This window comes from Natator depressus, chromosome 6, assembly GCF_965152275.1.
Source record: "Natator depressus isolate rNatDep1 chromosome 6, rNatDep2.hap1, whole genome shotgun sequence".
Classification (NCBI taxonomy): domain Eukaryota; kingdom Metazoa; phylum Chordata; order Testudines; family Cheloniidae; genus Natator; species Natator depressus.
The window spans coordinates 31,897,784-31,920,411 of NC_134239.1; the positions used below are offsets into that span (position 1 = coordinate 31,897,784).

The 22,628-nt window shown below is 39.8% G+C and overlaps 1 protein-coding gene across 2 annotated transcripts in view; it reads right to left on the reverse strand.

The window, feature by feature from the left end:
* Window positions 1-22,628, reverse strand: part of INSC (INSC spindle orientation adaptor protein) — a 201,199-nt gene that overhangs the window by 27,354 nt on the left and 151,217 nt on the right. For both annotated transcript variants that reach the window (XM_074956925.1, XM_074956926.1), the window contains 2 exons: window positions 3,846-4,017; window positions 851-1,029 (listed from right to left, as the gene is read on the reverse strand). In XM_074956925.1, coding sequence (XP_074813026.1) covers window positions 851-1,029; window positions 3,846-4,017 — 351 coding nt within the window. The remainder of the gene's footprint in view (window positions 1-850; window positions 1,030-3,845; window positions 4,018-22,628) is intronic.

Sequence of the window (22,628 nt, forward strand, 5' to 3'; positions counted from 1 at the left end):
GAAAATTGGGAGCTCTAAAAAGTATTTTCTCTTATTGAGGCTGAATTCATACTACAGCTCTCACTTAAACAGTACCCTTCTAGAACTACCCTAATGCAGGCCAGTGACTCATGGGCACATTGAGCTCTTTGTGATTAATTATGCATAATACATTTCTTTGCATTTAACTCTTTAGATTTCTTTAATGAAAAAGAAAAAAACAACTTCACTTGTTTAAACTACTTGCTACTCATCTAGGACTTGATCCAAAGCCCATTACATGAATTAGGCACTTATTCAGCCAGTAGAACTAGTAAACTCCTTTACATCTCAATCCTACAAACACTTACATGCATGCTTAACTTCATGTAGGTGAGTAATTAGGACTACATATATGCAGAAAGTCAAGCATGCACAAAAGTGCTTGAAGGATTTGAGCCTTAAAGAGATGCACACAGAGGTGCTATGCATTTATGTTTAAATGATGGCCTGTAGGCTTAAGGAGATTTTCTGTTGTGCATTAAATTTTCTAATAACCATAATTTTCTTAAATCAAAACATATGTTTTTCACACCAGGCAAAGGCCCCTTTGAATATATAATCTTCACTGGGCAAATATAAAACCTCAGCCATTTTTGATAAACTCATGTTCAAAATAACTTTGTTCAATATTGTTCAAATTACACAGAGAGAGGAAAAAGAGAAAAAATTTGGCAGAAACCAAGCATGGAAAATATGGGACCAAATAAAGTTTTGAATATATCAAGAACTGGATATTAGAATTGCAACTATTGTGCCACTTTATAACAGGAACTGCCACTGACTGCTACAGTCATGTGTAAACATAACATTTTGTTCAGAAACCACTAACCTGATCTCGAGAATATGGAGTATCCACTATCTGCTTGTCAGCGCAAGCTGCTAGAAGAATTTTCATTGCATTCAAGTGAAGCAACATCTCGCAAGCCATTGTGTCAAAAAATGTAATATTGGCAAGTGCTGCTGAAGCCAGAAGGAAAACTTCACCAGATGAGGCCTCTTGGCACAATTCTAGAAATGCAGAAAATAGTTTAATTAATATAAATCAGTTACTCCTCAGCATGAAAAGATTTGTATAGGAGTTAAATATTCCTCTGAAATTAATATTAGACATTTCCACTTGCATTTTTGCAAACTGGACTGAAGCAGGTATAGATGGCAAGATAAATCTAGACTACAAGTCTCTGGGAGCATTCACTTAATTAGTGACCTAGGCTATCACACTTAACTTTCTCCATTGGATGTTGTTCAAGATAAATGTTATATTCCTAAACAAAATGAGATGCAGTCAGCAGATGGGTAAAACTAATGGATCCATGCGAATAAAATTCTGCAATTTATCTTACTGTTTCTAAAACTTTTTTATAATCTCAGACTACCCTGTATATTTTTAAATTTTGCAGACCTCTTAAAAAATGCTGCAGACACAGCTATTACCATCATAACCTCCTAAGTGCCTTTTAATTCCTGTACACATTTACTTGAACTAGGTCTGAGTCATCCAGCAATTTGATTTCAGTGCGTTTTAAAAATTAAAAATAAGAAGCGAGAGTCACTCAATTACTCAGCTATAAATATTACAAGGAAATTGATGACTGGATAGTGAAAAGGCTTTCCCAAATTTGAGTCATTCTATTCCTAAAGCTTATATTGCTTAGGCTTGGTGCATCTTATCATGCCTCATCTGATGATTTGGTGGTGGCAATAAAGGAAATAGCCCTCTCCTCAGTGACTCTGCCCTCAGGGACACAGATTCATTTTGGCATATTCCTGGCTGGCCATGATTGCTAGGCTTAAACACTGCTTGACGGGTGGCAAGCTAGCTCAACAAATGGAGTATAAATTGGAAATTGACAGCTGAGGAAGCTGGATTACCTTGCTCTTTATCCCCACATACTCATGCATTTCCCTCTCCTACCACCACCACCCCGCCCCGAACGCACCCCCCCACCCCACCCCACACACTGTACCGGTTCCAGGGCAAGTGTACTATGGGCTTCTAATCTTCAGACATGATGCTGAGGCCCAGTCTTGAAAAGTACACTGAACAGCAGAAAGTATCAAATAAGGTCTAGTAGATTTCGTACTCACTGGATTGGACAAGATAGTATGATTGCCATATCTGAGATCTGAAATAACTTTCCACATCTGGCATATTAACCCAACCCCAGGGACAGGTGTCTTTCAGCTTCCTCTGCTCAACAGGCCAACATTTGTGACAGACCGTTTACTTAAAAATTCAACAAAGTCCAAAATGCAACAGCTCTGATTGGAGCATCCTTGGGTGGTGCCCTGTAACTCCATTTCAGGCTGGGATTGGGTAAATTAGAGGCGGAATAGACTGGGTATTGATGACATACTGGGCACAAGAAGCAGCCCCCCTCAGAATGCCTAACACCGCCTCATTACAAAAGGGCTGCTGGGTAGAAGAGAGGTGTGTAGCATAGTGTGCCACAGCTGGGGAGGATCGGAGCACAGAGGTGCCTGTAGGCATAGTAGACCTACTTTTAATTAATGGAAATTGCAAGATGACAGTCTGCAGGGTAACAGTTGATGGTTAATAATTATATTCACAGGTTGAAACATTTTATTCAGTACTAAATCAGACTGTTGACTCCAGATTTGTGAGTGTTCTGTATTTACAACATCTGGGCAGTGGTAATGGTCATTTCATCTGTACAGTGTTTGTGAATGTGGAATGCCTGGGCAGAGTGGCAGCTAGGTGGATAGATCAAGGTTGATAAAAATATGGAGTGATTCTGATGTGGGTTTCATTCTATCCACTTGGACAGATTATGATGTACAGGCTTTTGTGAAGGAGTTGCAATGACTTCCAAGTAGGGAATGTGACAGACCTGCTTAAGAGTATGTCACTTATCAGTAGCAGATAAAAGGTCCATTAGCCTAGTTGGTTGCTTGAGCTCAGTGGAATACAGCAGAGACCTATGTATCTATTCTGCAGGTCTTGCATATGCAGTTAGCTGATGATTCTGGTATCTGTAAGTGTATGTAACTATGGATTGTTAAAGTATTTATATCTCTAATATGGAGGGAGTGGAGGAAGCACTTATTTGGCAGACTCTTGTACTGGAAGAGGCTAGAAAACAGCATTAAAAACTAAAGGTTACCCTACCTAGCAATGACTAAATACAGATATGAATGATGTCTCAGACCATAATACTAGCATCTTAATTTACAAGAGTGTTATCATTAACTCCAGATAAAGGCAAACCCCAGTCACGTGCTGTAGCAAATCATTGTTGACTGGAGGATGCATTTTGGTCTTCATTATTAAGTTGTACTTGTCACCACTACATTCCACCTCTTGCGTTAGCGTGGACTGATATCCTAATGAAATGGCCACTTTTTAATGCACAAGAACAAGTCATACAGTAATTTTTGTATAAAGTATCATACAGTTGTAGAAAGCTAATGGGGTTGATTCTCCACTCACTTTCACCAGTTTTACACTGATAGCTCTCCACTGACTTCTGTATTGTTACTCCTGATTTATACCAGTGTAGGTGAGATGATAACCAGGCACATGGTTTTAGGCCTCAAATGGCTACTACTTTCACAAATAAATTGTATTTGAACTTTGGCTAAAAGTCAAGAATGTTAGAACTATCGAAGAATTTCCAACTTCAGGATTTAAAACAACTGACCTATTCCACATAGATTTCTACTGTGGAACATTATAGTGGCAAGAAAGGCAAATACTCCTTCGAGAACATTGCTAATGGAGGAAAGTTTGTCTTTCATCGTAAGTTTTTTTCTTCTTTTCCAGTGAGTCCAAGAAAGGCTTAAAACAAACCCTGTATACTTACTGACAAGTGCTGTGACAATTTCCTCCATATTCTCCAGAAAGCTGCTGAGGTGCTGAGTGAAAGTGAGATGTGGAGATGTGATTTGTGCTATTACCGCTGCTGCTTCTGCACGAGTGGCTTCAGAATGGGTACTATCTGTGAGAATGTCAGCCAAGCACAATATCCCGTCGACCTGTGGGGGAGGAGGGAGGAAACAGTTGGATACGGGCTAACCAATAAAGACAAATATTTTCACAGCCAAATTAGGATTTACATGTGTGCATTGTATACTACTTATAAAACTACTGAACTAATTTGTTTTCAAAATTGGCTTGAACCTTAGAACTCAATGACATATACCAAACAAAAAGCTAATAGATTCTGTCTTTTTAAAAATTGAGGGCAACATAAAAAAAAATATGCTCAGAATGCACAGGGGTTGGGGTGGGGAAAGTGTTTCTTCCCCATCCCCAAGCTTTTATAACTCAAAATGACTGAGTTGATTTTGCTCAAACATAACAAAAATGTTTGGGCAGAGACGAAGCATGGAAAATCCTACTCTAAGTAAGAATTTGTTTGTCAAAGTGAACAGATATTACGTCACAATCTCATCTAAATAGGGTGACCAGATGTCCCATTTTTAAAGGGACAGTCCCGTTTTTTGGGATTTTTTCTTATATAGGCGCCTATTACCCTCTACCCCCTGTCCTGTTTTTTCACAGTTGCTATCTGGTCACCCTATATCTAAGTCCCTGTTTGCGCATATCACTTCACTCAACTTACCCAATCTTGCAATGAGCTCCACATGGGTGGAACCTTGAGCCAATACAGGATGAAGGCCTATAATTGTCAGCCTCTAGCCATGACAGAAACAAGATTGTTGTAGACCAGCAGTTTCTGGGAAGCTAACACAAGTGTAGCATAGGCACATGCTGTCTCAAACCAGAGCTATAGCTATTAGCCTCTTACAAGTTTTGAAAAGTAAAGCAAAACAAAGCAAAGATTTGTACATCCTTGTAGATCTGGAATGACTCATATCTTCAAATTATGTTCCTTTTAGCAGGCATAAATATACACACGTACATACACACTTACACTGTGTTACAGTGTCTCCTGTAGCATTTCAGTGTGTAACAGGGCATGATGTAAAACAGCCAACACAATGTGACAGCTTATATTGTAAAAAAAATAATACCTATTACCCAGATAACAACAGGTAAGAGTGATGAAAGACCTATGGACTATGTCATAATCAATGTATTTGTAGACCGGTACAATTTGTTTTCTGACTGTGCTACATATTCCTGAATAATTCACCACGTTGCCATGAGGTAGGTAGATGTGCTTATTAAGGCTATTTTACATGTGTGAACATAGAAATTGTACACAATGATCCAGATTTTGCTATCCATTAATCCATGTAAAACCAGAGTAATTCCATTGATCTCAGAGTTGCACACAAATCTCAGTAATTGACGGTAGAATTAGGCCCTACAGTTAAAAAGTATTACCCCTTTGGTAAGCTTTGTTTGGAAGCTCCTCTAAAATCTAATTTTTTTTCTATTTGCTTCTTCCCGTGATTTCTGTTCTCTATCAGCTCATGGTAGTTGGACAGATTTTATAACTTGCTTTTACAGACCTCCGTCCAGAAGGAAGATTCAGAGGAGAACCAATTTCTTGCTCAAAAGTTAAGTGGAGCTGGAATCAGCATTATAAATAGAAGGGGTAGTTTATACAATACCCTGTACTAAATATTTGATATCTCCACTTTATGGGAAAGACCCCCCTCTTTAATAGTCTCCCAAATATTGTGTGTGATCCAGATGCTTGTCAGCTCCCAGTTAGACTACTGCAGATTAGTACGACTGCCCTGTAGAAGCTTGTGCAGTAGCCTGCAGCACTCCTATTAACGAACAAAGGCAGATGTAAGCACATCATACCAATACTTGGAACTCCTAGTCCTAGAACTATGCCTAGTCCTTCCTGCACTGAATTTAAGATTCTAGTCTACAAGGCACTTGGCTGGGTCTAAGATACCTCAAAAATCTACCTTTTCATGACCCTCTAAGGCAGCTATGATCCAGAGAGACCCTTGCACTAGACTAGCTCCCAGATAAGACTCTGATACGTTGGGCTCTAATGCTGACAGTGCTCTAAGATTTTTAAAATTCTTCCAGAGGACATTAGATTGAGTCCAAGCCTGACTATCAAAGAGCTGAGTCCTGCATTTAGGCCTAAACATAAAGCCTCACCCCAGTATAGCATCTTCTGGGAACAACCCACTGTTTCTAAAATTGAAGAAGAATGATAAGGGGGAAAAGGAAAAAAAAGAAAGAAAACCAGTATAACCCTTCCTTTCCATCCTCCCAATCCGTATTTGTGAGAGATTGGGAGGACTCAGTTAATATCTTATGATCTTCCACTAATGTCTTCACTTCCTAGGTGATGATAAATTGTTAATTTGGGGGCAAAATGAGTCCCTGGGGGAGTCCTTTTATCACTTTATTTTAAAATGTGTTGTGGAGCTCCTAGAGGAAATGACAGGAGCTTATTCTTATAAGCGTGTGAATAAATAGAACAAACCCACATCAAAAACAAACAAAGAGGCATACTAGCATCAAGGGAAGCTTTGGGAATGTTGCCATGTAGGGCACACTTAATGCTCTCTTTAATTATTAGGCGGTACTTGAAGACTGCATAGAGAGGTGCCTTAGATTTTGGATGTGTTGTTCTTCTGATTAGTCCCTCAACAACCCAATTTAGCACTTTTCAGAGGTATCAAGGTGCAGAAAAGATCTGAGCATCCTGTGGCATAGTCAGGAAGAATCTAGCCCCACCAAACAATGCCAGAAATGGCTTCCTGAGTGTACTATGAAGTTCTGAGGACTGGCCATATTCTCAGTTGTCCAACTGCCATATGTAGTAAAGCAGTTAAGGAAGAACAACCTACCTACCTTGGGCTTCTGGGGAACCTACACGGACTTGTCAAATGCACTCACCAATCAAGCAATTTAGGCTTGTGGAGCTGTCTCATTCTCTCCACCCAGTCAATGTTTCCTTAAACCTTGTGCATTTTTAATGTTCAGTCATTCATCTCTAAATGGTTTGTTTAAAGCTTCCCTTGTTCCCATTTTCGTTATTTATTAATATACAATGCCAGGTTACCTTAAATGTCCCCATGGGATATAAATTAAGTTGCATGGTAAGCAGTGGCAATTTCTGTACTCTAGAAGATCTATCAGATTCCTGGGAACAGGAATTACTGCCTTGAATATCAGTCATTGGGATGTACTTTTTAAAGGGAAATATAAATATTCAAGGGGATCCCTATTAACATCAGGAAATACAACCAAGGAAATAACATCTCTTTGGGTTTTTTCCTAGTGATTACAAATGGTGTTTCGACTAGATACTCAAAATAATGACAGGAAGAGATGAATTGCTTTTCAATGTTATATTTTTTTTGACAAGCTTTCAACATTAATCTACCTAGAGCAAGATATTTTCCTTCTAGTTATGGCAGAATTCTAAACTTGAAACTGGGGATTCACAGAACTCATTTAGCTTCAAGGTGTATTAATAGAACTCTGTCAAAAATTAGTATGTCCTCACAAATTGATTTACGAGCCAATGTGTGCTAGACATCATCATGAGCAAAAAAAACCCAACCTACTTTGTCATCCTGAAGCCTTCCAGTATCACACCTTGTTTGGGGTGAAAAAAATGCTAATAATAATAGTCAGTTGAAAACAAATTATATATATTTCAAGACATTCAAAAAATACTGCAGTAGGGACTTGCTCAAGCATTAGGTAACAGGTTACACAGACTTTCACCTCTAAAGTCACTGGTTCAAACCCAACCTAGGTCAATAATGACCAAGGTCATGACCTGTTGACCGTTATTCAACTACCTATGCAGAAGGACTTCAGTGCAATTGTTAATAGAGAGGAATCCTCATTCCCAAAACTGCCATCACAACACATGGCACTAAATTGCACCCTTGCTGACAGTCTCAGCAGAAAGGCCCAGGACTGAATGGGGATGAATACCTTGAATGAGAGTGAACCTCCCAGCTGCTGCTTGTGCATACTTTACTCTATGAATAAAGGATTTGTTTCCTGTGGTTTCATTCTAATAACTTTCCTGAGTACAATGTACATTTTAAAAGAAAAATAAATTCATATACTCAAATATGTTGAGATCTTAGGTTACATATAAACAGCAAAGCCGTATGAAAATCTTTTAGAAAACTGACTCAGAAGAGCTAAAATAGAACTAAATACACAACATCAATCCAAATAGAACTGCTGCTTAGAATATACATATAGTTACATAATTTACACTGTAAATGTACACAGATGCAATGCATGAGCATGCAGTGAACACAACTGCAAGGGAGTGTTTATTTTCACCACTGAGGAGAGACAGACAGACAGACAGACAGACTGGACCATGCATGAGTTATCAGACATCTCCATTCATGAAGAGACAGAATTCACAGGCAAGTAGGGATTATAAAGCTATATTATCAGGAAGATCTGACCACCTCTCAGAAAGCTGTGACAGAACTGTAGCCTCTCAATGCTGGCTTCCCTGTAATAATTGGACTAAATAATAAATAGGCAAAAATTTGAACCATGGATGCCTATATATCAATTTAGAGCCTACCTTTAAACACCCAGGTTTGAAAAATATGGCTATATACACATCAGAATGGCATTGTAAGGATTAATTAGTGTCTATACTATGCACTGAAGTATTATTAACCACTAATTTCTATTTTCCCTAAGTAGAATTCAGAATAAAACAACCCATGTGTCTTTATGTCAAATCAACTCACTATAACCAGAGTTTCAAAATAATCAGTCTACCTCTTTCATGGTTCCACTTTTCAATTCTCCCCCATCGTTTCTGAACAGCCAGGCTTCCCATCATCAACAGGATCTGTCTTTGCCCCTGCTACTGTGTGGCCTTCAAAAGGTATATCCTTGCACCATGCAATTGCAGATGGACTCCACATGCCCACAAGAATTGCAGGGCTCTAACAGGATTCATTTTCTTTCCCCTGCCTCTCATTGCTCTGAGAGTGAGTAGAAAGGGGAATATGTAAATCCCCTATTTCCATTTTATTGCTTTACTCTGAGCCATGGCCACAGATCTCAGAGACCCAACACTTTCTGTGCTCAAGGCCTGGCAAGTCCAGGTATCCAGAAGAATGAACCACAATCACCAGAGCCTAGCTACTTATACATTGTCCTTCTATTCATTGAGCAAGTAGGTGGCATCAAGTGTGGGAATACGAACACAGTGGCTAAGGAATTTTTATGACCAGTATTTTATATTTAATTCCCATGTCTTTGCAAGGCATATACATTTTGTAAAATGTCACTAAAATGCAGCAACCAAGCAGCATGCAACACACAGTAGAGGTGGGGAAAGCAGATCAAGGGCATAAGGACAAATCTCCTACTATTACAAATCATGATATGGAGTATTTTATGTCTCCATTGTCCAGACAGCAACTTGCATCTTGGTGTCTTAACCAGAAGTTCTCCCCTGCCCCCAACACAGGAAACTTCATGTAACTAAACTGATCTTCCTTGGAAGCATATGCTGACTCAGCCATAACAGAAATTGAACCTGTGATTCCATTGAGTCTAAATATTGCAAACCTGAGGATTAGACCACCAACCCATCCACAGGGGCACGATTTCCTAGGCAGTGTAATACCCCATTCCCTCCAACATACTTTAGGTCCATTTCTCCAGTGACTTGCATCTTGTATAGTCATTTACACCCATGCAAAGTGGGTGTAAAATGCTACCACTTGTCTGAGTGGAGAACTGTGATCTGAAAGAAAAAAGAAAAGGGAAAGTGCCAGAGACTCCATGAAGTCCCCTAGAGACTTCACTTCTGCTATCCATTATATGGGGAACATTCTCAGATAGTTTTGCAGTAAAAAACCCTAAGACAGATTGCCTATTTGACTTAGCTGTCTATCAGCCTGTGTTTATACTGACTTGGTGCAGGAGCAAAGGACTATGCAAGCTACAAGACAAATGGAGAATCAACCCATAGCGTGTAAAAGATGTATCCAATTGAATGATTAGAGCTTCTGCCCAGTACTTGCTGTTTATACCTAAACGCCAGTATCAAAATATAAAGGACAAATGGCCATCCCTCGGTCTGCTAACGACTTTTGCTTTCATACTTTTGATATGCTGAGTTGCTGTAGTTGGAAAAGGGGACTTGATTTAATAGTGAAAATAATATAAGAAGGATATATCCTGGCTGGCCCATAAAAAGATACGCTTGGTATTTTAGACTCATAAAAGGCAGGTTAGTCATCTTTATTTTTTCTTTTCCAATGATGCAATAGGCCAGCAAATTTAGCTTAAGATCTGCTTGATGCGGTTTTGGCAACGATTTAAAAAAAAAAAAAAAAAAAAAAGCTCCAGCAAGCAACACCATTTATAAGTGTCCAATAATAAATTTTAAAATGACAAGAGAACAATCTAATAAAAGCACTTAAACATCCAAAAAGAAACTGCTGTTCAAAGCATTTATATAATTAGCTTTTACACTGAAAGGAACTTTGGATAGCTGCCCTGTTTTCTGTTCTGGTGAGGTAATCAGATAAATGTCAAATTCGCTCATCACCTTGGCAATACAAAAGAATGGGTCAGAGCCATAACACAAACAAAGGAATTCTATGAATGCAACAAGATTCTGCAGAGACTTTGCATTTGAGGAATGTTATTTGATAAGCATTTTATTATATGCATTATTGATATTTCAATATTGATTATTGGAAAAGCACAGGGAGCTTAAATTCGTAAGGGCACAACCTTATTATGTAAAGTTAACAGGTGTAACAGATATGGATGGGAGACTGATTTCATGCACAGATGTCTTCTGGACAGAAATGATTCCCATTTACCACAACAGGAGTGAAAAAAAAATATAGCCTTGTCCAGTGGCGCTGGAACAATTTTTATAGTGAGGGTGCTGAGAGCCATTGAACCAAACTGTATATCCTGCATATGATGGAAACCACTTCAAGCCAGGGGGTGCAGCAGCACCCTAATTCCAGCACTTATGGCCTGGTCCTCTCATCAATACACATTGTTCTCTCAGAAACATTAAATGAAGATAGGGTTCTGTAAAAGCAATTGGACTGGCTCTGGTGAAATCCTGGCATTTAATGAGGTGGCTAATATGGAGTGTCGGAAAAATTACATTTATGACCTCCTGATTTGGAGTATTATGTACAATGAAGTCTTAACCTTTAAAGCATTGAGGACTCCTCTTGTATCTTCTGTAGCAAGATCCTGAAGCAAAATAATCTCATCTTCACTTCAACCCATACTGGAAAACAAGAGCCCTTCTACCTTTATATCCATCCTCTACCCCACAAGTGCACTGCAACAGGCCTTTTCCAGAGAGCTGATCACCTGACATTCCCTGCCCGTCCTCCACTGACACCGAATTGATTTCCTCTTACAGTTCAGTTTCCATGTTGGTTTTTCCCCATTCCCTGACCTGAGCTCCCAATGTGATACACTTTCCCCATGCTGGTTCTCAATCTGAGAAAGGGGAAGGAGAAAGATCCTTAATAGGTATCAAGCACTTTCCCATAGACTCCCATGGTCAGCTCCCCTGGATATGCTAGCTAGGATATAGGTTCTGCTGGGGAGAAGCAGCAGTTTACAGAATTTCTTCCCTATACTCCAGCAGAGGAGAGGCACAGCCTCACTGGAGGAGCTGTGCTGTCGAGGGAGGAAATGTTCTTTGACCAAAGGGTGCTCTTACTGTGAAAACAGACAAGAGGAAGGGCAGTGGGATTAGAAGCATAAAGGGGAGAGAAACAAGGGCCGTGGGGAAATGCTCCAAGTTGTGTTCCACCCTTCACAGGGTGGATGTCCCACATTTTGGGGTTGAAAGTGGAGACTGCATCCCACAGTGCAACATTGGGAGGAATGGGGAAAAAATATCAAAGTTGACTTTGAGGTTAACTTGGTTTTTCTTTCTTCCACCCTTACTATGTATTAGTGTTTAGCACCTGCAATTTGAAGCCAGAACAGAATAGCTGGGAGCTACAGGTAATGAGATGAACACTATGGCAGCTGAGAAACTAAAAAGCAATGCATTCAGTATCAAGGCAGAATAGCTGAAAGCTACAGAGCTGGATTACAACTCGAACATAAACCATACTGAAAAATTATTGTGGTGGGAGGGGAAGGGGGAAATGATCACATTTGCCTTTATGCAGAAGAAAAATATGTCTCAATCATTAGCTCCACACTCTTGGAACAGACCACACTGCATTTTCAAAACTACAGTATGAAACATTAAATGACCTTCCACTGTATTGCAACTGTTCAAAATGGAATACAGTGGCATACAATATATCCTTATTTCAATGAATGGATATTTAGGAGCATGAATCCCTGATCATCAAGATGAAACTATATCCTATAATTATAATCCTATAATGCATCATCTTTACTGTCTATGGATTTTTTTAAAATTTATCTTGCACTTTTTAAATGCAAAAGGCCTACATTTTTGCCTACAATTTCCACTTAAAAATTATGAAATTAGACAAAAAATAATTCCACCTTCCATATAGCACTATTTCATATTTCAGCAGTTGCCAGTTTGAGCTGCTGTCCAGATCCTCAGCAGGTGTCAGCTGGCATAGCTCCACTGACGTTGAGGGAGCTCTGCTTATTTACACCAGCTAAAAATCTGGTTCACCGTTATTAACCCAAGAGGATACAGAGTAAAGGCTAAATACAATTGTTACCATTAAAATACCATGCCAAGAAATTAGCACTAGGAACATAGGACTGGAAGGAACTTCCTGTGTCACCGAGTCCAGTCGCCTTCTATCATGGGCAACCTAATCATATAATCATGTTTGTAACCTTAGCAAGCCATATTTACAGCAGTGTTTGTGATATTCCATTAGTTTACCCTATTTTAAGTATAGGGAATACCATGCTAACACTATCTAGTAGTAAATAAAAGTTGCAACGACAGGGGTTCTGGAACAATTTTAATAGTGGGGGTGCTGAGAGCCACTGAATCAAACTCTAAGCCCTGTATATAATGGAAACCACTACAAGCCAGGGGGTGCAGCAGCACCCCCAACACCCCTAGTTTCAGCACCTATGTGCATGGATTTTTATTGCTACAGCTGAACAAAGAGGCCATGGGAATTAATTGTACATAACCCATTCTTTTTACAATAAGGGATGGTGTGGAACTTCATTTAGGCTGATCAGCATCAATGCATATAAACCTAGTGGATTTCAAATTGCTGGCAAGTGTCATCATATTTTGTTTCAATTGGCAACTGATGATTGAGCCCATATTGTTCTCAAAACCAGCCTGGAGTTTTGAATTTTCCTCCCTCCGAAGGTGACTGCATTATTTAAGGGATATTTATTCCTCACTATGCTTAGCCAATGAAAGGTCTTGGTTTTGGGGTGTTCCCTCCCCTCCCCCCCCCAAAAACAAAAAACAAAAAACAAAAAAAGAGAGAAGAGAAGATCTGCTCCACTATCTGAGGAATACTGTCATATGGTATGTCAATGAAAGATCTTAGACTTATTGCACAGGACAAGTGGACAATTGACTGAAAGCTGCCTTTAAACACACAGCATGAAATTTTGTTTCATTCAAAAAATGGCTATCCCTAATGCAGCAGGTCTTGCAATAATAGTGAGGGAAGAAACCAAAACCAACCATTAACAGGAAGGGTCTTGTGTTTCATTTCTGATTGCGAGGGCTTTGTTGGACCCCTTCTATTATTTCACAGAAGTGCGGCATCAAAGTTTTGGGCTCATTGGGACCAAGAGGTAAAGACCAGGTTGAGTCCTAACCCTCAGATACCATAGATATACTAATCATGGCAATCAACTCATATTCCCTGGTCTTCAGTATTTAGGGATGAACTAGGCTGGTCACAGATAAAAGCACCCTGATTACTTGTAAAACATTGGGATCAGCAGAAATTACGCTGTTTTAGGCCCAAGTGTACCTTGTTGTGCGGACAGAAAGAGAAGGTCCAGCAAACTTCCACAAGGCTCATGTCAGCAGTTTCCTTCAACTCTTCCCTTCAAGGATAAAGGGCTTAGATAAGAGACAGGGTACACAGCCACACAGATCCCAAGAATCTATATGAGGAAGAGAACACACAATCTTGCAGAGTGTTCTCCTCTTTACTGCTTCTCTGATTTGCCTCAGCAAACCAAATCAGGACCCATGCTGCTATTGGCCAAGCACCTTACACCTACACAACCCCTTAAGGCACAAGGCCAAAGTTAACGTGGCTTCAGGCCACGCTATTTTAAAATGCATTATCCAGTGTCACAGGAGAAGAGAATGCCAAGGAGAAAGGCATCCATCTCTTTTTGCTACACCCCTTGCAGAGACCCAGCTCTTCAATACATCCATAGTGTGGGTGCTGTGGGTTTCAAGGAGGGCTGGGGAGACAGTGCCATGGGGCCCACATCCACCCCACCCAGCCAGAATCCATCCTCCTTCTGCTTGATTACTATGCTATTATAGCTGGTATTAAGTGTTTGTCATATTGGATTCTTAGGTTGTATCTATAACATTGGAAGGAAAACTATTGAAGACCAGTGACTGCTCTGCATAGGGCTCAGAACTGATGGGACAACATTTTAAAATGTTTTCCAGTTTGTACTCGGGCAGTATTTTGTCAGCACTGCACTTCCTGCTCTTTATCAGGGGCCCGGTTCTCCCCCCTGTGTCTCCCTCCTAGCCAAGATGGCTGTTTAAAAACAGCAGCAACAATATGTGTCAGCTGGAACTCATGTGGGTCAGCTGTAGGGTCAGGGGCTTGTGCAATGGGGAGCACTATTTTTGTCTGCGTATGATAAAGTTTGGGGTTGAGATTTCCCAGACTATTTGAGGGCTGATTGAAACCAAGTCAAAAGGCTTCTATCTCATCTAGCCCTAGAGTTTTCTGGCTTAATACGCTGGTGTCATAAATATAAAGGGAAGGGTAAACCCCTTTAAAATCCCTCCTGGCCAGAGGAAAAATCCTCTCACCTGTAAAGGGTTAAGAAGCTAAAGGTAACCTCGCTGGCACCTGACCAAAATGACCAATGAGGAGACAAGATACTTTCAAAAGCTGGGAGGAGGGAGAGAAACAAAGGGTCTGTGTGTCTGTGTATATGCTGCTTTTGCTGTGGATAGACCAGGAATGGAGTCTTAGAACTTTTAGTAAGTAATCTAGCTAGGTATGCGTTAGATTATGATTTCTTTAAATGGCTGAGAAAAGAATTGTGCTGAATAGAATGACTATTTCTGTCTGTGTGTCTTTTTTGTAACTTAAGGTTTTGCCTAGAGGGATTCTCTATGTTTTGAATCTAATTACCCTGTAAGGTACCTACCATCCTGATTTTACAGGGGTGATTCCTTTACTCCTATTTACTTCTATTTCTATTAAAAGTCTTCTTGTAAGAAAACTGAATGCTTTTTCATTGTTCTCAGATCCAAGGGTTTGGGTCTGTGGTCACCTATGCAAATTGGTGAGGATTTTTACCAAACCTTTCTCAGGAAGTGGGGTGCAAGGGTTGGGAGGATTTTGGGGGGCAAGACGTGTCCAAACTACGTTTCCCAGTAAACCCAGTTAGAGTTTGGTGGTGGCAGTGCCATGGGGCCCAAAGGGACAAAGGATAAAATTAATTTGTAACTTGGGGAAGTTTTAACCTAAGCTGGTAAAAGAAAGCTTAGGAGGTTTTCATGCAGGTCCCCACATCTGTACCCTAGAGTTCAGAGTGGGGGAGGAAACTTGACAGCTGGTTTATTTTTAAAATTATAGAAATCTATATTCTATTTGTAGCCAACTCTGATGTCTGCATTAGAGATTCCACAAATTATGGTTCTGTTTCTTTTAAATAATGAATAAGGCTTTACATTTTATACTCTGGGTCTGCATTTCATTAAAATGAAGCCACAAAAAGAAAAAAAATGGACTGAGCAATATAAGATGAGAAAAATGGTCACATAAGATATAATAATGCTGAACACGTCGCTGGGACCTGAAACCTGGGTTTAAACAAAGACTGTACATTATCAGTTGCCACGTAGCCCTCATTTTTATTTATCCTGGGGAATCACAGTCTGAGACAAAAACTACTCCGATATACAAACAAGAGGTCTAGGCCTATGCATAGCACAGCACTCTTGGAAATGAGATGTGTTCACTGAAAAACATGTTCCAATCATCTAGTTTTAAATAAATAACGTCATAGGCACTTGATTGCATGAGGACACATTATCAAACACCTGGTGCCTGGCATTTAGAAACAAGAGCCTTATTTCAATACATTTGATTACTTTGTATTTTTTTGTTGAGTCTTTTGGAGTGACACTGTGGATTTTATGCTCAAAAGTGCCTGTCAATGTATTCCCAGTAAGAAAAAAAAAAATTCATAGAGGACTCTTCTGGTGTATTACAATGATGAGAAGCCTTCCCCTCTCTCCACCAATCCAACCAAGAGCTGGACTCAGGGCACAATCAAAGACGCAGTCATTATTAAATAATCTAACTCTTCATATACCCTTTTCCCTCGCAGAAAATATCTGACATACTTTTGCTGTAGCTTTAGATTGAGTACATTCAGGCTTCTGACAGGGGAATTAAACACATACATTCAAATCTTTCGTTGGGTTAGGAAGGATCCTTGGATAATTTGAAAAAATAAAGTGAGTAGTAAGTAGTAGTACACCTACATGTACCAAACAAACCCACATTAAAGTCAAGTCCTCACACAGACCAAGAGAAACATATACAATTAAGTAAAAGCTGACAAATCCATCCTTAAACCAGAACATTATGCCACAGGGGTTGTGGCAGGAAGCACAAGTGATACTTTAGAATAAGCAGTGCAGGCGTATGCAAGGTATAAACACCAGAGGTTGCTGCTTTACTCACTGCAAGTTTAGGGCTCCAATCCTGTAAATGCACGTGTATGGGCAGGCGATTACACAGCCCATTTTCCTGTACGTAAATTGTTCATGAACCAATCCCATTTTCTATTAACGAATGAACTATTCATAAGTATTTGCCAAACACCTCTTTCAAATGTTTCCCATTTTAAGGTAGTCACTAATTTTAGTCTAAAAGTTAGCTACATCCTATGCAAATTTGTGTCTCTCCCCCAGCTCCCACACTGACACTTTTATTGTTGAAAGTTATTTGCATCACAATCAGAAAACTCAGGTTAGAAAAAGGGTTATTTACACTAAAGGAAGGAATCCCACAGCATCTTCAGCTTCCTGCATGAACCATAACTGGTGTCCCTCATTTTCACTCTTGTCACACATGGTGTCCCTAACTTGGGCCTTGGCAGAAGTGCTTCTAAACTGCATATCTCCCTGACTGGATGAGTTCCATCAAAAAGTTGCATCTGACAACTAGACCACTTTTTTAGTGGAGTGCATGTGCAGTAACCAGATGCAGAGTAACAATCTGATATTTTCTTTAAGTAGTAGTTAGCGAGTATATAGAGCACCCATCATTCAAAATGAGATTTTAAAAATATGCATAAGTGACATAACCCATAGTATGGGTTCAAAAACGTGCCTATATTCCCTTTTTAAAGCAAAGTTTATTTTTGAATTATAAAACCACCACTAGACATCAAGAATTAATAACATTCTGTTTGTTCAGGTTATACCTTAAAAATGGCCTTGCAATTATTTTAGCAAATTGATTTAGATAAGTTGGCTCCAGGCCTGAGCCTGCGCGTGCCAGGTTTCATCTGCGGAGAATTTTTACAGCTAAGTTGTAAAGACTTAAGATAATGGTTTACAGTAGAAACATTCACAGCACCTTAACCATAAAACTTCTCGTGGATAACTTTATAAAAGAGTTTCTTTGTGTTGTAATAATGACAAGGGACATGACCGCTTTATTATGACAACAACAATTCACTACGTAGCAAAAGGTTAGACCTCTAGCTGGTATATGTCAGTGTAACTCCATTGACTTCATTGGAGTCAGGCTGACTTAAACTAGCTGAAGAATCTTCTCTTTACGGGTAAGAAGATCCTTTTTGTCGTCTACAAATACTAGTTTATATCATGGCGGTTACACCAAAATATTTTAAGTTGGTTAAAATATGAGATTCAAGCTTAAATTCAGCTGTTTACACAAGCATCCATCTGGATGAACATTTAGAGACGTGCTATGAACCATCAGATGAAATTATTTCACAGCAATATCACTTAGAAATTGCCTGATATTTCTCCTTTGTAGAACAAATGCTGAATATGACAGGGATGTAGTTTTTGTGTTGGAAGCAAGTATATTGCTGAGAGGCTAGAATGATGAAGTCATTATACCAGCTGAATATTTCCTCTTCCTTCCTTCAGTACTGTTTGCCTACTAAATGCTGTCCTGAGGATACTTTCCTATATCGGAACCTTGATGGATAAGAAAACAATCAATCCATCCACTGCATCATGGTATACACACGAGAGGTCTAGTCAGGTACCTGATGAATCTGCTTATGGCTGACAAGCCCAATCTGAGAGCGACATAGCTTGTTACATGTTTCACAGATCCACATGTTGTCTGAGTTGGAATCCAAAATTACAGTATGCTGCTTTCTTGTTTCTCTATTTGCTTCCATCAGCTGGTCAAAGCTTCATGTTGAGCTGCACCCGGTGCCAGATATTCCCTCCAGATTGGACAGGATTCTGTGTGGACCTCCAAGCTGTCTACATTGCAGTTGAATGACTTCATATCATTTTTAAAAAGGGCCACCTCACTTTCTAGAGCCATCATGAATCTTGCTGTACAAAAATATTCTTGGGGATATGGTCTCTTCCCATTCTTCTAACATGATTGAGCCATCACAACCTCCTCTTCTTAATAGTGGTTTCTAAATGCGTCAGTCCTGCGCACTCCAGCACCTCAACATTTGGTATTTTGTCTTCCCACTTTATTTTTAGGATCTTGCACAGGTATCTCATAGGGAAGCTGTTCAGTCTCCTGATGTGCCTAGCATATGTAGTCCACATTGCTGAACCATAAAGCAAGGAGGACAGCACACAAAAGTTTCAGACTCGCCTCTTCACCTTAGTCAATAGGTTGATGTTATTCCATACACATTTCTGAAATAGCCTGAAATTCTTAGCTGCTTTTTCAACTCTGTTAGTCAGTTCAATCTGAAAAAGTCAAGATTCCTGCAGATTGTAGAACCCAAGTAGCAAAAGCTGTTAACAACTCCAAGAGATTTACGCTCCAGAGTAGTGTCAGACATTGGTTCTTTCACCCCTTGGTACATGATCACAGTCTTCTTGAAACTAATTGTCAACCTGAAGCTTTTTCATGACACAGAAAAACTGCCCAAAGAGATTTTGCAGAGAAGATTCACTGTGGGCAAGACAGACTGCAGTCATCCAGAAACAGGAAATCTCTCAGAACCAGATTTTTCACCTTGGTTTTCCATCTAAACCTTACAATGTTGAACAATCCTCCAGCTAGTGTGGTGCAAAGATAAAGCCACCATTGCTGTCCTTAAATACGTGAAGAAACAGGAATGAAAAGTAGACACTAAGGAGTACAGGGGCTATGACTCACCCATTTCACCCCATTGTTGATATCAAAGGCATTTGATTCTTTGTTTTCATATACTTCAATTGCCTTCATACCATTGATGTAATGACCAAATGATGTTCAGTTTGGGGAGACAACCCAGCTTCTTCAGAACAGTAAAAAGGCCCTGTCTATTGACCATATCAAAGGCCTTCATCAGATCGAGGTACAGTGGTGTTCATTTTTCTTTACACTTCCCTTGTAGCTGCTTGACCAAAAATCTATCAATCAATGGTAGAGTTTCCTGAGTGAAAACCACACTAACTTTCAGGATAGATTCTTTCACCTAGAGATTGCAGCGTAAGGAGCATAATGCAAGTGGTGACAACATTTCCAATGATGTTCCACTGGGAAATACCTCTATAGTTGTCTCAGTTGCTTATATTCCCCTTGTGTTTACATAATTGTATAAACCAAGCATCTTTGAAATCTTGCAGTACCACTACCTCTTCCCAACAAAGTAATGTCACTTCATGGAGCTTTTGGAGTAGTTAGTTCTTGGCACGTTTGTAGATTTCAACAGGCAAGCAGTCATTGCCGGATGCCTTGTTTCCAGGAATAGCTTTCTACAAATTTTCTAATGCAGGCTCATTATCCAGATCCATCAGAACTTCAAAATGTGGTAATGCTTCAAGTTCTTCATGTTTGATTTCAGTGTCACTGGAGTGTAGAATTATATAGTGTTCAGTCCAATGCTTGAGTTGTTTTTGTTTATCGGTGAGGATATTTCTGTTTAAGTCTTTCAGTGGAGATGTTTTCTTCTTTACTAGACCAATTGCTTGTTTAATGCCTTCATACATTCTGGAGCTATCACACGCATCAGCTGCTTTCTGAATATCATAACAGAGTTTCAACCAAAAATCTTGGGCATACCTCCTAGCCTCCTTTTGCATTTCTCTTTGAGCCTCTCTCAAATTTTCCAGGGTTACAATGTTGGGAGATTTCTTTTAGATGGTTAGTGCTGTCCTTTTGTTCTCAACCAGTGATAGAAGGGTTCCAGAGTACTCTTCAAACCAGTCAGCATTTTTCTTACATTTTTTTCCCAAACACTGTTACAGCAGCATTGTACATGTTGGTTTTTAAGCTTTCCCAAGCCTCGGTTGCTGAATTTTTAGGTAAAAAACTTACTTTCACAACTTCTTCATGGAATAGCTGCATCCCTCTACATCTTAGTTTGGCTGATGTCAATCTGAAGGCAACTGGTAGTTTTACTATGATGGATTTTTTGGCATCGATTCTGACTTTGCAGCAGACTAAGGCATGATCACTGTCACAGTCAGCACTGTGATAAAACCTCATGGTGCAAGACTTTTCAGGTTGCACCTGGTAAGTTCTAGATCTAATTGGTGCCAGTCTCCTGACCTTGGATGTTTCCACAATGTCTTTCTTATGTTTCTCCCAGCGAAGTTGGTGTTGGTAACACATAGATTTTGACTTGCACAGAGTTCTAACATGCGCTGGCCATTTTCATTCATTTTACCAATTCCATGTTTGCCCAGAATACCAGGCCAATTCTCAAAACTGCATCCAACTCTTGCATTAAAGTCACCAAGTACTATAATGGTCTAATTTCTGTGAGTTCTCAATCACTTCAAGCCATTGGTAGTGAATGTTCTTATCTTCATTGCTAGCTTGAAGGATAGGCACATAGACACTAAACAACATGATGAAACCATTGTGTATGTGCACTCTGAGCATTATAGGTTGAATAGATAGAACACTGGAGCTTTCACAGGAAGATAGTAAGCTGTTTCTAACAGCAAAACCTATTCCCTGTTCTCTCCTTTCTCCTACTGGTTTCCCATGCCAGAATATGGTGTAACCATTCTCTTGGATAGAACCTGTATCAGAAACTCTGTTCTCAGATAATGCACCAAGGTCAGAGTCCGACCAATTTGTAGTTTAGTTCTGCCATAGTTTGGAAATCAGAGTCAGAATTAAATGCAGGGGTCATGGTCTGAACATTCCAACCTCCAAGTCGCTTTATTTCATTTTGGCCAGGATAGATTGGGTTGGAGCACAGCTTTTTTGGCCCACTTTTTCTAGGATTCCTTAGTAGCTGCCTCAGGTCCTTTATGCCCTTTATGGAGTCCTATGACCATCACACCAAGACCTTTGATGTGTACGCCTAGACAAAAGTATGGTGGAGTGAAGTCTGCCCTAGATCTACCATTCCCTTTAAGTCCATTGAGACAGAGTCCAAAGGCCAGACCAAGTCAAGTCATTCAGTGCCTCAATGGTCGTAGCTTCTGCTGGTGCTGACTGCCTAATGCCTCAGCAACACTGCTTTTTTGTCAGGATGATGTCCCTTAGCCTTGCTCCAACCAAGGAATACCCACAAGGCAGTGCGGGCTAGGATTTAAGGTGCCCTATACTCGCCTTACTCTGAAGGTTGCAACATTGTGGCATTTTATAGAAGCTACCCCACCATGAGTAGCCCCACAGCATTGCCACTAGGTCCTCCAGTCAGATGCATAACCAGGAGGGTATGGGGTCAAGCATAAGCACACGCTTAAGTGCTTTCCCAAATTGTGTCCCAAGTTTATCATCCTCTCCAAGCAGCAAGAAGCAGAGATGGCTCCAAATGCGATCACAACTCTCTGATAATATGACAGTTCAGATCTGGACTCAAATCAAAATTTTGCAACTAAGGCTCATTTCGGTAAGATAGTAACAGGCAAGAACACCAAATTGGAAGCCACTCAGACTTTGGGGAAGTTCAGATAGGGATCAGAACAACAGCTCAGGATCTTCTCTGCCTAAAAAATATTTCATGTAGCAATATCTTGCAATTCAGTGTTGTTTATGCTATTAGTAGTGAAATTAAAACCTCATCAACTTCATCATATTTTAGCTGATCAGCAGCATGAATCTGAGACTGAGCATGGTGTTGAGATAACCCTAAATTCTAATCCCCATTCTGCCAGTTACTCACTGCATGGTTTTATGCAAATCATTTAACTAATCCATGTCTCAGTTTACCCATTTTTAAAATGGGGATAATACTTGCTTTCCTACCTGACAGGGCATGTTGTGAGGATTAGGTAGTTAGCAGCTGTAAAGTGCTAAATATGATTACTCAATGGGAATGGGCAAACATCAACATTTTAGTTAAAATAAGTTGAAAAACATATGGCTCCTTATCCAAAGTATTT